The 15,792-nt window shown below is 39.5% G+C and overlaps 1 protein-coding gene across 4 annotated transcripts in view; it reads right to left on the reverse strand.

The window, feature by feature from the left end:
* Positions 1 to 682: 682 nt before the first annotated feature.
* Positions 683 to 15,792, reverse strand: part of LOC108413000 (regulator of microtubule dynamics protein 2) — a 46,982-nt gene continuing 31,872 nt past the window's right edge. For all 4 annotated transcript variants that reach the window (XM_037538681.1, XM_037538680.1, XM_017685287.2 and 1 more), the window contains exons 6-11: positions 13,217 to 13,292; positions 10,205 to 10,282; positions 7,023 to 7,121; positions 4,990 to 5,043; positions 4,103 to 4,183; positions 683 to 3,448 (exon numbers count right to left, since the gene is read on the reverse strand). In XM_037538681.1, coding sequence (XP_037394578.1) covers positions 3,401 to 3,448; positions 4,103 to 4,183; positions 4,990 to 5,043; positions 7,023 to 7,121; positions 10,205 to 10,282; positions 13,217 to 13,292 — 436 coding nt within the window. In that variant the 3' untranslated portion in view covers positions 683 to 3,400. The remainder of the gene's footprint in view (positions 3,449 to 4,102; positions 4,184 to 4,989; positions 5,044 to 7,022; positions 7,122 to 10,204; positions 10,283 to 13,216; positions 13,293 to 15,792) is intronic.

The raw sequence follows: 15,792 nt of genomic DNA on the forward strand, positions 1-15,792 counted from the left end.
ATAAAAATAATATAAACGCTTATTATTATTGATTGGCTCAGTGGAATGCAAAAGTGTGAACACCTTAAATGAAATTTTATTGATTTTCTAAGTGAAAATGTTAACACACCCTCTAAAGGCATCCTTTATTTTTTCTAATTTTAGTGCATTAAATTTTAGTTTAATTTTAGTGTCTTTCCTGTCACTGTTTAACATACAAAAAAAACCCCAATATAATGTGCCATATCTATTTCACAGGCCATATTTTAGGTTTTATTGTTTTACAACATATTAAATTTAGCAACTAAACAGTAACTGGGCACTAAAATGTGTAGAGGATGTGTTAAATTATCACTTAGAAAATCAACAAAACATCGTCTTTTCACACAGTATAGCTTGTGTATTGGTCACCCTTTCTAGAACACTTGCTTTCTGTGAAAGTAGTGCTCCAAATCCCTTGCCACACTCTCTTCCTTAGGGACAAAACTCTGCCCTTTCATCAGATGTCTACATAATGACCTGCAAGATAAGCAGATTTATCTTAAAAGTATCAACGCATGAGGAATTTTTGCAATGATTGTCAAGAGAGCAGTTAAATCATAAACTCAATAATCAACCTGTTACATTTAGAAAACCATTTCTACTGAGGTGGTGAACAATGAAACAGAAAGCATTTCAACTCATTTCAAAAATGAGCCACAGGTTCATCAGAATGTAAATTTTATTATTTACTTTAAAGTTGAAACAGAAACCAAAACCTCACAGCTGCACAGTAGCTCTGTGAGTAAAGTGCTGACTAGCTCCAGCTTGGACACTGATTAACTCATGTCCTTTCAAAGTACCGTCCAAATTGGCAACCACATGGGAAAAATAGCTGTGCAGAGGCGAACGAGTCACTTCCCTTTGGAACTGACAGTCAAGTGATGATGGCCTTCTGTCCACATGACCTGTAATTAGTTCCTGTTCCAGCTGTCCACTGCGTGAGACGAAGAATGAATGAGGAAAGAGAGCAACAGTAAAGAGGTCACTGTGCCTGAAAAGTCTGTCTATGCTGCTTCTGTGTTGTTTTCCGGCCTTTATTACTTTCCTGGTGTCAGAGCCAAATTCCAGCAATGGCTAGAGTGTCCAAAGGTTCACTGTGCAACCAAAATCAAATCAGGTCTTCATTTGATTCATAGTCCAGTTGTCTTCAGCAAGACATTTTCAGTCACAATTTTGTCAGTTAGAATGAGACTAAACCACAGGAACTATTATACCGATTTAGCCACAGTCATACAATACGTGCCTTTTTCGGCTGTTCTAATGATACTGGGCAACTAACAGCACTTAGAGTAAATCAATAACCTTACATAGATTATGGATTGTTACATACATATATTTTCTATTTACAAGAATATACAGTATACTGACTGCTGCAGTTCTGCAGAATACACCAACAACCCTCTAGATTAGAAAGCAAAATACATTCTTATTAGTGGCTCAAAAAAGTATATACTTAAAATGACAGAGTAAAAGCCAATTTGCCAGCTATAATCTCAAAACAGTATAATTTCAAATCACATGACAATAATAATATATTACACGAGTATTGAAGAAAACAGGAGAATAATATGATCATATGACTTCCAAAAGACTCCTCCATATCTTTGGTAAACCTAGAACAATTGTAGTGTCTAAAACACAGACAGACAAAAACAAAAACATCTAAAATGTACATATCTAGAGATACAAAAAATGATCAAATGTATCACCAGATCAAAGATTTAGCACAATAACCCAAAAAAAAAGACTCTTTACTAAAATAATATCTTTTAACACTACAGTTCCAAATAGTGGCTACAGTTTGGGGGCGACTGGTTTCAAAAACAAATAAGTCAAAAAATATTTCCATAACTGAAAATGATGAACATCTTCAAATGGTTCTGCTTCCCTATGCCTTTTAGTAATGGAATGCAAGTTAGAAGATAAAACATTACGGCTTATCAGTATGAATGTTGCAAATTCACAACAGGCAAAAGGCTGTGGCAAAATACAGTGCTGGGATTTTTAGGTTTTATGTACGTAATTGATTCTACATTTTGCTGTCTAACTATGCCCAGCCTGGGAGCAGCACAGTGTCACCAAGGTAGGGGGAGGGGAATTGACTGCTTTGCCCAAGGTTACAACCAGGTATACCCAGGCATTCCTGGGATTTGAACCTATGGCTTTCTGATTGCTGGCTCACCAGTGTTTATCAGTGCGATATGGAAAAACAGGGCTTATTTTTCAGGAAATTTTGGCTGAAAACATTTGCCATACACATCTACCTTTAAATCTGTAGAGGTCCACATTTAACATTCAAATTTAACTATAAAAACAGCATGGAATATGATGAGTATAAATATTACCTCATACACTTTTGGAAGCATTGTTGCTTCATTATGATGAACATGTGGCCTCATAACTGAAAAGCCCTTTTTCCAGATGTTAAAAGACAATGACATCAAGACTTTTTCCTTCTTAGTTACCATTGACCTTCCACAGGTCTGTCCCAGAATTACGTGTGTTTAAATAGTGTGACCCAGCAGCTCCATAAAGCAAGAAAAATGAAAACAAGCTCCAAAAAATGATGAAGCAACATTTTTGGCTCAGCCGTCAGCCTGCTAAGACAATGCTACTGATATGAGTACACATGGGGAGACATGGGATAGATCTAACAATATGCTGCTATACTAGTGTTAGGCTCTGATGAGATTTTAAGAGTAAAAGCACCATATGTTTCCCAGCCCTCTAAAGATAATGGAGATCTGCACAGTTGTGAAAAGGAAAGTGTTAGGTAGGTAGGATTTCACCTGATATGATAAAGTGATAAAGAAACAGACAAGAAGGAGGTGCTGAACGTCCACAGGTGGATGGACGTTTGTGCTCTGTGTGATGTTACCATTAGAACTTGCTGGACAGGAGTGATTAGAAAGGGACTGAAGCACATTATTAAATGTTACACCTAATAATGTGAGATTTAATGAGCACAAATATGAAAACAGTTAATACAAAAAGAACATAAGCTGCCTCAACTCTGGAACAACTTACAGTGCAGGTCACTGTAAAAACCCCCAGTGACTGTTTCTAGATATCATCTCCAAGGCCTACTGTAGCCCTACTGCAGAGTTGATGGGCACTAAAATATTCTTTAGGTTAGAAACAGTCTAAATTTATACCAAGTTATTGTTAAAAGGACACTCCACTAACTGAGTTCATACGTTATCTGCTGTACTCTTCATAAGCACACCATCATCAAAGTGCAGTCATTCTTAATGTTAATGTTAATCTCCACTCAGCAGAAATGTGTGAAAAAGTGACAAAATGCCTTGAGTCCAGCGCCGTCATCACAACAATGCCAAACGAGAACACACATGAAGAGCCCAGGGATTCTTTCCAGAGACTAAAGTGACAAGAGAAGAGAGGCCAGCTCCTTCTGTGCTTCCTCATCCTGTCACAAACAGTACAAAGGAGAAACATTCAGTGCTGAAATACTGAATACTACCTGATTAATTAAGTATCATGCAAAAGCACTGTTCACTCCCTGCATTAACTTATGTTCAGGGTGATATGAAAAAGTGGAAAGTGCCAAGTACTGGTGTGATAAGGGTCCAACGTGTCCAGAAGCGGGATCAGGAATGCGTGTGACTTGATAACAGTTATAGTGTGAGCTTAGTAGTGGGAAGTGTGCCGGTTATTGGTATGCTCATATTAGCAAGCCACAAATATGCATAGATCATGCAATGTACAGAGTGCAAACCATGCTAATGTTAGTCTCTTTTGTTGAGTGATTGGTTCAGGGATATCTCAGGCACATTTCAAATAATTTAGTCAGCAGCTGTGCATCTTTTTCTCTCCTCTCCCATTTGTTTACAAGTAGTCCATGCAGTCTAAACCATTCTAACAGCCCTTACAATCACACAAACAAGGACACTCAGGACATTTTTGTCTAACAGCAAAACACTGATGGAGTAAATGGGGTTGGTATCCTTCCTCCAGTCACAAAATCACAGGTAGGCCTATATGCCCTGCTGTCTACTTATCAGATTACTTGAGACAAATATTTATACCAAGTGTGAAAAGACCTACGAATGCTGTAACTCACCTCTTTAGTTACTATGCTCATAGCAGAGGCAGATTCACACATCTTCTTGGCTTGGGTTTTCTGGCCCAGGTCTTTGTAACACTAAAAACAATGAAGAAAGAAACAAATTATGAGTTCGAGTTCAACCACGCTGGCACAGTAGCAGCATATTCTATTGGATCATTGTATCCTTGTCTAGGGATTACTGCATATGATCTAGGGAAATTCTGGTCAAAATCATCAACACAAACATTCACACTAAATATGATCCCACAGAAGAACCATTTTTGGATCCCTAAAGAACATTTCAAATGGATGACCTGTAAAAGCATCAGGTGAAAACACAAAAGGTTCCATTAAGTTAAGTTAGTCAGTTAAGTGACACTTATTAGTCCCACAATGGGGAAATTTCACCTCCGCATTTAACCCATCCATGCAGTGAAACACCACATACACACTAGTGAACATACACACTAGGGGGAAGTGAGCACAATTGCCCAGAGCAGTGGACAGCCCTATCCACAGCGCCTGGGGAGCAGTAAGGGGTCAGGTGCCTTGCTCAAGGGCACTTCAGTCATGAACTGAGGGGACTGAACTTGTGACCTCCCGGTCACAGGGCTGGTTCCCTAACCATGAAAATGGTTCTTCCATGACATCAAGCAGAAGAACCCTTTTTTACCACCTTTAGTTTTTAAGAGTGAATGAGTACACATGTTGTTTGGCTGGAAAACTGCACAAACACAGCAGCTCAAACTAAACAGACGTCCATGAATATACCAGAAAAGTTTATCAGAAGAGGCAAAATTTGTGTCTGAAAGCCAAACTGTAGCAGGTAAGGATGAAAAGCATGCTCTTCACACAATAAACACTACAAAGACATCAAACTGAAGAAGCAAGAAAAAATTTACCTTGGCTAAAAACACATAGTTGAACTTCGAGTACTTCGGACAGAGCTCCTCTGCCTGTCAAATGGAACATTTAAGGACATGAGTTGCCATTGAACAGTTTCCATTCTATGAACTAGACTATCAGAGCCAAAAAGAACAATGTTTTAACATCACGTTGCTGTTGACACTGATGTAACACAGGACATCATGAACCTGATGCTGATCTGGGTGTAAGGGTATGGGATGTAGAAAGAGTGTTTTGCTTTCCATGGCTTTCATTTTAGTATTTTTACTCTGTGATGGGATAAAGCAGTGAAGCTATAATGAAAACCACACCTTCCTCTGTGTAATGTTAACAATGCTTCAAGCAACTACTATTTACCAAAAAGCAGCTAAAACAGTTAAGCGGCTAACGTAAACTCCCTGAGGATTTTGTGTGTTTAATGAGCTTGAAAACATCAGCGCACACTGTAAACCTCCACCCTTCCACATCAACATATTAAATAACAACCTTGTCTGCGTTTACAACAATTTCACCATGGCACGAAAGAGGAATGCTGGGGCATCTGAGTACACTCTGTCCTCCAATCAAGCTTGATATTCTGACTTGACATTTAAATCACAGTCATTCAAACAACCATCACTTATGTCATTATGACAACATGTTTGATTATCACATTCACATCCCCTCAAGAAAGACAGAGAAAACTGATACTGATCTTCATGAGGCTGGATATTGGTACAGAATCCATGCCAGGACACTGAATTTTCCCCCTATCCCTCTTAATTTATGCACTACACTACACAGAGCCTTCACATTCAGACTTAGTCTCAAAAAGAAACTTATCTTTTCATTCAGTTCGGTCTTAACTAAATATAACAAACTAACTAATTATACCAAAATTCCTGGTCACTGGTGAATTTTAAAGTTCCCATATTTTCAGTCTGAACCTGTTTCTCACAGGGGATGTTGTATAACTCTTCAGGATGTGTTTGTTAGAAAGCTAGACAGCCCTTACCCTCCCGGCAAGGCGCAACATGTTACAACACACGCCACTTAAATCAAAATTGATGGGTGAGATACACAAAATGAGGAGGAGGCATGCAAGAGAGTGTCTTGGCTAAGACTGATTTTATTTCTCTATATAAACATGTGAAATGTGGGAACACAGATTAAGCCTTTTAAATACCTGAGGTTTGATCTTTAACTGGGTGCAGGACAAACTCGGGGGCAAGTCCCTTCTCATCACTACACAAACATGCCTCTCTGCTTGTAGAAGGCAGATGGGGGGTATTTTTGCAAGTTTGATGGGTTATATTAGTTGGGTTTATAGCTAGGAGCATAGGTGAAACACTTTCAATTTCAATAATGACTTACATATTTTACAGAAATGTGAATGTTCTGCAACTGTTTCATTCATTGGACAAACTTATTGGATACATTTCTAGAGATTATTTTTGTGTTCTAGTCTGCAGACAGTCAGTTATCACTGCTGTAAATTAGACGTGCTAGCACAAAACTTTAATATCACAATAATGGCCTAATTTATCACAATGTTGTACTAAGAAATGAAACTCTACATTTATACAAATTGTTTTTTGGGCCAGGTTGAGGACCCTGTAGGTAGAATATGGAGTACGAAAGAAAAGCAGTGCAACTTCACCATGAGATTTGAAGGTGCTCTAAACAATAACACACCAAAACAGCTGAACAAACATCAAATAAAACATGCCATCACAACGCAAAAACACAGTGAGACACTGGTAAAACACAGCTAATCTGCATATCTAAAAACACTTTGGTGCAACTATAACTTATTTTAAAAAACGCAGTTATGGGACTTCAGAATGTGCCCAATAACAACAGTGTGTGTGTTAAACATCAAGATTTAAACCACACACTCATATTTAATGACTCTGTACATAAAGGTAGTAAATAAAAACAATGGACCTTGCATTTAAACAAGCTATAAACTCATACATTCAAATATACATGAACTCCAATGTCCATGGGGTTTCCATGCTAATACTAAAAGAGTATGCGATTGGCCCACCTTGAGGAAGTTCTGCAGTGCATCCTGGATGGTTGAGCTTGGGGGTTCTCCAAACAATGTAGCAGCAATCTTCCTCTCAATCCATGTGCACTGAGCCACCTGCGACATACACATGCAGAATGATTTTGTATGAAAATGACTATTAAAAGTTAGAGACTACCTTTTATATTTTAACTTTTCGGTCAAAATGGCCATTATGTACAAATTACTAATTTTTCAGCATTTGTTTCTAATGATCCAGGAAAACCTAAAAACATTTAATGATGCAGAGGTCTGGACTCTAGGGTGATCAGTCCATTTTTCTGAGAACACCAGCAATTTTCTCCTTTTTCCCCCTTTTACTAGCAATAATACCTTGGCAGCTACACATACTTTAAGATCCATAGCACTGAGCTGACCTTTCAGTGGAGAATTTCTCCCATCAGACCATGGCAAGCGAACAGTCTATTCACAAATGCCTGCTGAAAAATGAATAACTTGTACTCAATGGCCACTTTGACAGGAGTTTGCATGTTCTCCCCGTGTCCGCGTGGGTTTCCTCCAGGTTCTCTGGTTTCCTCCCACAGTCCAAAGACATGCAGGTCAAGCCAATTGGACATGCTAAATTGCCCCTAGGTGTGAGTGTGTGAGTGACTGTCTGTGTCTGTCCGTCTGCCCTACGAATGACTGGCGACCTGTCCAGGGTGTATCCTGCCTTTCGCCCAAGGACTGCTGGGATAGGCTCCAGCACCTGGATGGATGGATGGTCCCTGATTTTTGTACAGTATTGTTTTTATATCTCAGATGGTATAATTACACATTTTAATGTATAAATCATTCCAAGAGAAACAGACTGTCACTCTCCGAAATTATTAAGCAATCATTTTTAATATTCAAATATCAAGAAGCCATAACTAGCACAATAACTTTACACATTCATTCATTCAGGTGACCTTTCTAAGAAACCGGAATGGACTGCTTTAAGCTGCCAGAAATTTGACACTCTCAACTGTCGCTAATTATAAGTTGCAGAGGTATAATTGCACACTCACACACACACATACATGCTGTGATTTTAGCTCATTTCCTAGAATAAGACAATACTTGGTCCAGCATAAGAACTGTTACGTCTTTGTTCTTTGTAGAAAGGTGCAATTGAAGGTGTACGGAAGAGTAACATCAGCATTAACACTGGATCTTTGTCAACTCAAATACTGTGCAAACAAGGCTTTGAGTCTACCATGTTGTGACATTAGTAAAGACACACAAGACATCAGAAAAGGTATACGTTTTGGCAATATTATAACAAAACACAATCATGCCAGGAAAACTTAACAAACCGATATATACTTATTTTAAATATATACACAACTACTTTTTATACACATTGTGTATACACAAAATGGCCATTCATTAAGTGCATCTTCTTCCACACTCACTGTTCTTTTTATCAGCTCCTCTTACCCGGCATAGGCGTGTTCTGTAGTTCTACGATTACAGACTGTAGTCCAGTTGTCTCTCTGCATAATATGTTAGCCTCTTTTTACCCTTTTCTTCAAAGGAAAGGACCCCCAGAGGACCACCATAGAACATGTGTTATTTATGTTACTTATTATTTATTATTGCGCCATGTGTTATTTATTATTTCAGTCATGTCATCACACTGCTGTGCTCCCTTCACTGGCTTCCAATAGCTGCATGCATCAGATTTAAAACCCTGATGGCTGTCCGAACAGCAGAGTCTCTTCGTGTCTTCAAATGCAGACTCGTGTCTTTATACAGCACTTAAATGAGCACTGAGTTAATGATACTTTGTAATGTATTGTATTGCACTTATCGAAATGTATTGTACTGTTTTATATTGCACTGTGCTGTGTTTAACCCTGTGTCTTTTCTGTAGGTATCATCATGGACTTTCGTTTCTAGCGGTATCTGAGCTCAGCACTGCAGTAACACTGACGTGGTGGTATCATATTGGTGTGTGTTGTGCTGACACGAGTGGATTAGACACAGCAGTGCTGCTAGAGCTTTTAACCACTGTGTCCACTCACTGTCCCCTTTATTAGACACATCCTAAAAACATCATCAGTGCACACTGTAAACCTCCACCCTTCCACATCAACCTCTGTTAGTCTACCTTGTAAATGTAAAGTCTGAGGCAGTAGCTCCATCATCAGTGGTCATAGTACTTGGCCTATAAGAAATTGCTGGCTGGATATTTTTGGTTGGTGGACTATTCTCAGTCCAGCAGTGACACAACAGGCCACCACCACGTCAGCTGGGAACGATCCACCACCCATATAATACCTGCTCTGTAGTGGTCCTGAGGGGGTCCTGACCACTGAGGAACAGGGTAAAAGGGGGCTAATACAGTATGCCAAGAAACAGATGGACTACAGCCTGTAATTGCAGAACTATATACATAGTGCGCCTATATGGTATGTGGAGCTAATAAGATGGACAATGAGTGTACATACAAGTAGGTGAGCTCAATGAAGTGGGTGGTCAGTGCATATTCAAACCTTTCTAAGACATAACAAATAATGATCATTATCAATGGTAGAAATTATGGAACACCTCCATTTGCTAAAGCTATTTTATTTTACAGTAGCCCCATTATATAATGTAAACTGGCATGTGCACAATGTAAATCATGATAGCTACACTAAAGCAGTCCATTTTGGTATCTGAGAAGCAGCTTCTCCATATAAAACAGGATGAGGACATGGAGTAGAAAAATCTTGCACTATACTAGCCATTCAAATTCAATTCAATTCAATTTAATGAACAAAAAAGTGTTTTTTTCACTATAACTTTTAAAAGATTACATAAATTTAATAAATTAATAAATCACAGTCAATCAGTTATTAACGTTGATTTGAAAAAAGAGACAACAGCTCCATAAAGCTGCACAGATATTCATATAACGAATCTGTTTCGACAGATTGTGAAACACAACAGTAATTGTAGAGGCAGATCTATGGCTTCTATAGTTTTGGGGCTCTATAGAAAAATAAAACAGTTTGCAGTGATGGAACTTTAAATGATGACTGAAACTGCAGAAGTGTAATGGTTTAATAAGATGATCAATTATATAATAGTTGACAGACTAGAGAAATAATGTTGCAGCCCTAGTTGAAAGGATAGTACTGAAACATCTGAGCCTTAAATGAAGAGGCTTCAATACATAATGTTGAACTCACAGCATAGCACCACCGGCCCAGCAGATAATAAGACAGTGGATCCTGAGGCTTCAGCTTAATGGCTATATCCAGATGATCCTTTCATGAACGGGTTTGGGAGGTGGAGAGAGAGAAAGAGAGAGAAAAAGAGAAAGAAAGAGAACAAAAGAGCTCATTTATCTTATGTTACGTGACCTGTTCCGTCCTGCCACCACAATAGTTCCCCCTCACACAAACACACGCAAGCACTTGTGCAAGGGTTCAAGCACACAGTCCTGCTTGTCACTCAGTCCCTTTCCCACTCATATCTCCCCTCCTGCTTTCTCTCCCTCTCATCTCTCTGTCTATTCCTCCACTCTATATTTCTATCTTTCCTATTGACACTCACCCTCCCAGAGCTCTACAGGTAAACATGGACTGGAGGCCTAGCTGACAGCCAAGATAAAACGCTACGTGCTGAACCGCGGGTCTGTACTTATGAAACACTCTTGTGTGGAAGAGTCTGAGGGGTGGGCTGATGGGTGTTATCTGGCTCTGACTGCTCACCAAAAACACAATTCACTGGCCTCTTTAGTCATGTTTCCAGATACTCTCACAAAAACCAGAAGAAACACTTGCATCAGCAGACACCAAGACAAAAAACACTGCCATAAAAAAACCTGAAATTGAAAGAAATTGTATCATTTTCACTGTTTGTTTATTTATTTTTTTGGATTTTTACAGAATGTTTTTCCAAATTTAGTACAGACTATTTCCATCCATTATTCTCTTTCTTAAGCAATGTCATCATACTGGGAGCATGAAGACTAGCCTATGCTTCCTCTGACAAGTGAAGCCAGCTATTTTCAAACTGTCACTAATGCAACACCATTGAACAGCTTAACATGCCTGAAAGCTCTGCTAACAGACACCTGCATTGGCTAAGATCACGCTGAGTGATGGGAGACGGAGGGCTGTCCTATTCGTGCAGAGAAGGCAAGGTCTATTCTGCTTTCTTTTACTTCTGGCCACAGATGGCTGTGATAGCACTAGGAGATCAATCTCAGCCTCTCCTGACATTTCCTTAAGTACTTTCAAATTAAAAATGTTTTTGTGAATATAAAATAGGTACAATATGTCACTAAAGTAAGTACACCCCTCACATTTCCGCAAAAAATTGATATCTTTTCAAGGGACAACACTACAGAAATGAAACTTGGATATAACTAAAAGTAGTCAGTGTTCAGCTTGCATAGCAGTACAGATTTACTGTCCTCTGAAAATAACTCAACACTCAGCCATTAATGTCTAAATAGCTGGCAGCACAAGTGAGTCCACTGTGAGGTGGACATGTCCAAATTGTGCCTAAAGCATCAATATTTTGTGTGACCATTTTGTGTTGTTATCTAGCACTGCCTGAACCTTCTTGGGCATGGAATTCATCAAAGCTGCACAGGATGCTACTGGAATCCTCTTCCACTCCTCCATGATGACATCACGAAGCTGATTGATGTTAGACACCTTGCGCTTCTCCTCCTTCCGCTTGAGGATGCCCCACATGTGCTCAACTGGGTTTAGGTCTGGAGACATACTTGGCCAGTCCATCACCTTTACCTTTAGCTAGGCAGTTGTCATCTTGGAGGTGCCATGCGGTGCAGTTTCCTAAGGAAGGGGATCATACTGTGCTTCAGAATGTCATAGTACAAGTTGGAATTCATGTTTCCCTTAATGAACTGCAGCTCCCCAGTGCTGGCAGCACTCATGCAGCTCCAGACCATGTTGCTACCACCACCATGCTTGACTGTAGGCAAGAGATAGTTGTCTTGATACTCCTCACCAGGGCGCCACCACACATGCTGGACACCATCCGAGCCAAACAAGTTTATCTTTGTCTTGTCAGACCACAGGACATGGTTTCAGCAATCCAGGTTCTTGGACTGCTTGCCTTCATCAAACTGTTTCTGGGCTTTCGTGTGCATCAGCTTCAGAAGAGGCTTCCTTCTGGGATGACGGGCACGCAGACGTATGGTCTGAGCACTTACAGGCTGACCTCCCACTTCTTCAACCTCTGCAGCAATGCTGGCAGCACTTATGCGTCTATTTTTTGAAGCCAACTTCTGGATGTGACACTGAACACGTGGACTCAACTTCTTTGGTCGACCCTGGTGAGGCCTGTTCCGAGTGGAACCTGTCCTAGAAAACCGCTGTATGACCTTGGCCACCATGCTATACATCAGTTTCAGGATGTTAGCAATCTTTGTATAACCTAGACCATCTTTGTGGAGAGCAACAATTCTATTTCTCACATCCTCAGAGAGTTCTTTGCCATGAGGTGCCATGTTGAATATCCAGTGGCCAGTATGAGCGAATTGTACCCAAAACACCAAATTTAACAGCCCTGCTCCCCCTTCACACCTGGAACCTTCTAACTCTACTGAGTCACATGATTCCAGGGAGAGACAACGGTACAATTAGGCACAATTCGGACATGTCCAATGTGAGGTGTACTCACTTGTGCTATTGAGACATTAATGGCTGAGTGTTGAGTTATTTTCAGAGGACAGCAAATCTGTACTACTACTACACAAGCTGAACACTGACTACTTTGTTATATCCAAGTTTAATTTCTATAGTGTCGTCCCATGAAAAGATATTTGCAGAAATATTTGCAGAAATGTCAAGGGTGTATTCACTTTTATGAGATATTGTATTTACTCATTCTTTGGGTGCTGAACAGTACTGACATTATAACATTTATTTAGAATGTACAGTAAAAAAGTACCATCATACATACTAACATTGGCATTGTTCTCCTCAAGATAAACCTGGGCTAGCTCTTAGCACAAAGATGATTTTTAAAAGGTAGAGTGACCACCTCTGACCACTTGCTCCTAATTAATTAGCACCAACATACTTTTGAGAAACTAAGCCCAGCTTGGTCTAGGTGCTACTAAATTTTTGGTGGATGAACCTGCTAGAAATCCCTTAATCATTAAACAACTGTCAACATTTTCAAAGTTACTTAAAGTTTCTGTTGTGTTTCTTTACACTTACCTTGAAAAGGTAACCATTCTTTATCTTACTCTGGACAGATTCATATTCCGATAGAAGTCCACACAGAATAGCATACCTGTTCACAAGGAGGGAAAAACAGAAAAGAGGAGGTGTTTAATAACTCTTAAATCAGTAACAGTTCTGAAGTATAGCCTCTTGTAGTGATTACATATTGACAAAGAATTGGCTCCTTTCTGGAGCCATCTCTTCTTCAGCCCCCCAACTCCTCAGAATTACTCATAATAGTTCAAAGGCTGATGTCCCCTTTCAGCTCCTCAGCTTAGATAAGCCTCTGCAGGCATGGATGGGAGAAGGCAAAGCAACAACACCACATACCAACCTTTCGCTGGGTCATCAGCCTAGATTTGAGGAAGGGCTGGTGAAGAACAATGTCTTTCAAGCGTTCACATCAAGGGTGGTGGGTTTGCCCAGCAGTAGCCACTTTGCCCAATTAGTCAAGGGCCTCTTGCTTGAGGTAGTAGATAGTTATAGTATGGTCAGAGACAGCTGACAGATTTATGTGTGTGTGTGTGTGTGTGAGTGAGAGAGAGAGTGTGTGCGCATGTGTGTGCGTACGTGTGTGTGTGTGTGTGTGTGCGCGCGCGTGTGTGTGTGCACTCACACGCCCAAACGCCTGGTTAAAGAGTGTTTTGAGACAGGAGGTATGAGGTGATCAAAGCTTTTCCACCACACGGATGTTAATCCTGCTGGTACTACTCTACTCAAATGTACAGCCTCTGTACAAACACCTTTCAAATGTAATGAAAAGGCTGTCAGTCAAGGAGGAATCTGTTACTTTTACGATATATGCCGTTTTACGTTGTTCTAGTACTGATGATACATATGAAGTGTGCTGTAACATACTTTATCAGGATAACGTTAACACACTGTCCACCTCTAGTGCGTGTGAGTAAGTGAGAAACAGTGTGTCAGCTTGTGTATTTGGTGGTAGGGAGTAAATGTCAGGGTTAGACCAGGTGCTGGAGGTCAGGTTTCCGCTGTGGATGATTTAAGCCTTTTTGTTGGCAGTCATCACACTGGCAGTAAGCTCTACTGGGGCGGTGACTGCCTTCTTCTCGTAACCCTTCCGGCCTTCATTCATCTAGAGCTGATCTGATCAAATGGCCCCAGCCTGGCGCGCTTAAACAGCTTGCTGCTCCCAAGAAGAAGACAATGTAGAATAGATTGGCTTATCTATTGACTTCAGGTTTTCACTCTTCTAATGCATGCAGAGCTATCAAATTTAGAGTATCGCGGATAGTCCAGTCCAACTCGAATCTTCCAATGAAGACTCCTTTGGGCATGAAGACTCGCAATGGGCAATAAATGTAGTTGTTACATGTACAGCATAAATGCAATAAAACACAAAATAGAACTTGAAATAAAAAAGTAATAACACTGGAATTCAACAATTTATGTTACCGAATTACTTCAATTCAATTTTAAAGGTATTGAACAAGCATTGAAAAATGCCATCTCTACTGAATTGAAGTGGTTGGGAGGGCTAAACGATTTGGAGGGGAAATGTCTTATTGTGAATTTTCTCTCCAATATTGCAATTGTGATTTAAATGCAATTATTTTTTTTTCTACATATTAATTTCCAGGCCTGTTTTTTGGCCAAGAAGATCAGAATATTCACTTTTTCGGTCATAAAGATTGAACATTGAATGCACCAGACTACCAGTTACTTGTGATGGTTGTGATGTCACAGCACCAGGGACTGGTCTAACTCATCTATGGGCAGTTCACAAGCTCTGTGTTATTGGGTTAAATTCCTCATTTAAAATGTATAAAAGATAACTGTGTTAATTATGTATTCTATAACAAAAATTGCAGCTCTAGCAATTAGAAAAACACTTTTTTTTTTAAAATTGTGACTTCAATATAAAAATGATAAATCTTCCTTATGCATGTTATTAATGTTAGCACTTGATTAGTCTAAGGTCCATTGCGGTTAGTAAATAAGTTTACCTGTTTCCCACACCTCAAACTGATTTTTGGTTTGTAAAAAAGTATCATTCAGGAACTGGTATCATAATTAAGGTATCGGTATAGTATAAATATTAGAAAGTACTTAAAAAAAATACCAGCCCCTGTAATCATTATGGGCTTAGAGAAGGGTGGAGGAGAAGTATGTCTTGTATACTTCTCTTTGTAAGATTATATAAATGGCAGCTACTGGCCACAGTATCATTAAAAAAAATAGCCTAATTCAACAGTTTGAGGGCAGTTTCTTCTCCAAAATAAATAAAGGCTGAGGATGGGCAATATGTCCAAGCAATGTCCTCTATAAGCAAACACAACGATGACCTATGAGCTTGTTGTTTGAAGAAAGAAGCATGGGAAGAAAGAGTGTCTTTCAAACAGGTTGCCTTTAAGTCCATCATTAAAGCATGACTGACAGTTCAGTCATAAATTATACCTTCCAATTAATGAATGAATGACTTCTTTCTTTGGCACTTGGCAATAAATCAGGATAGTTTGGTGCTAGAGACACTGATTTGTTTTGATGAAGCAAACACTGCACATAAATGGTATCAATGTTTTGACCTTGTTGGTATTATAGGAGTGAAG

Source organism: Pygocentrus nattereri, chromosome 5 (genome assembly GCF_015220715.1).
Source record: "Pygocentrus nattereri isolate fPygNat1 chromosome 5, fPygNat1.pri, whole genome shotgun sequence".
Classification (NCBI taxonomy): domain Eukaryota; kingdom Metazoa; phylum Chordata; class Actinopteri; order Characiformes; family Serrasalmidae; genus Pygocentrus; species Pygocentrus nattereri.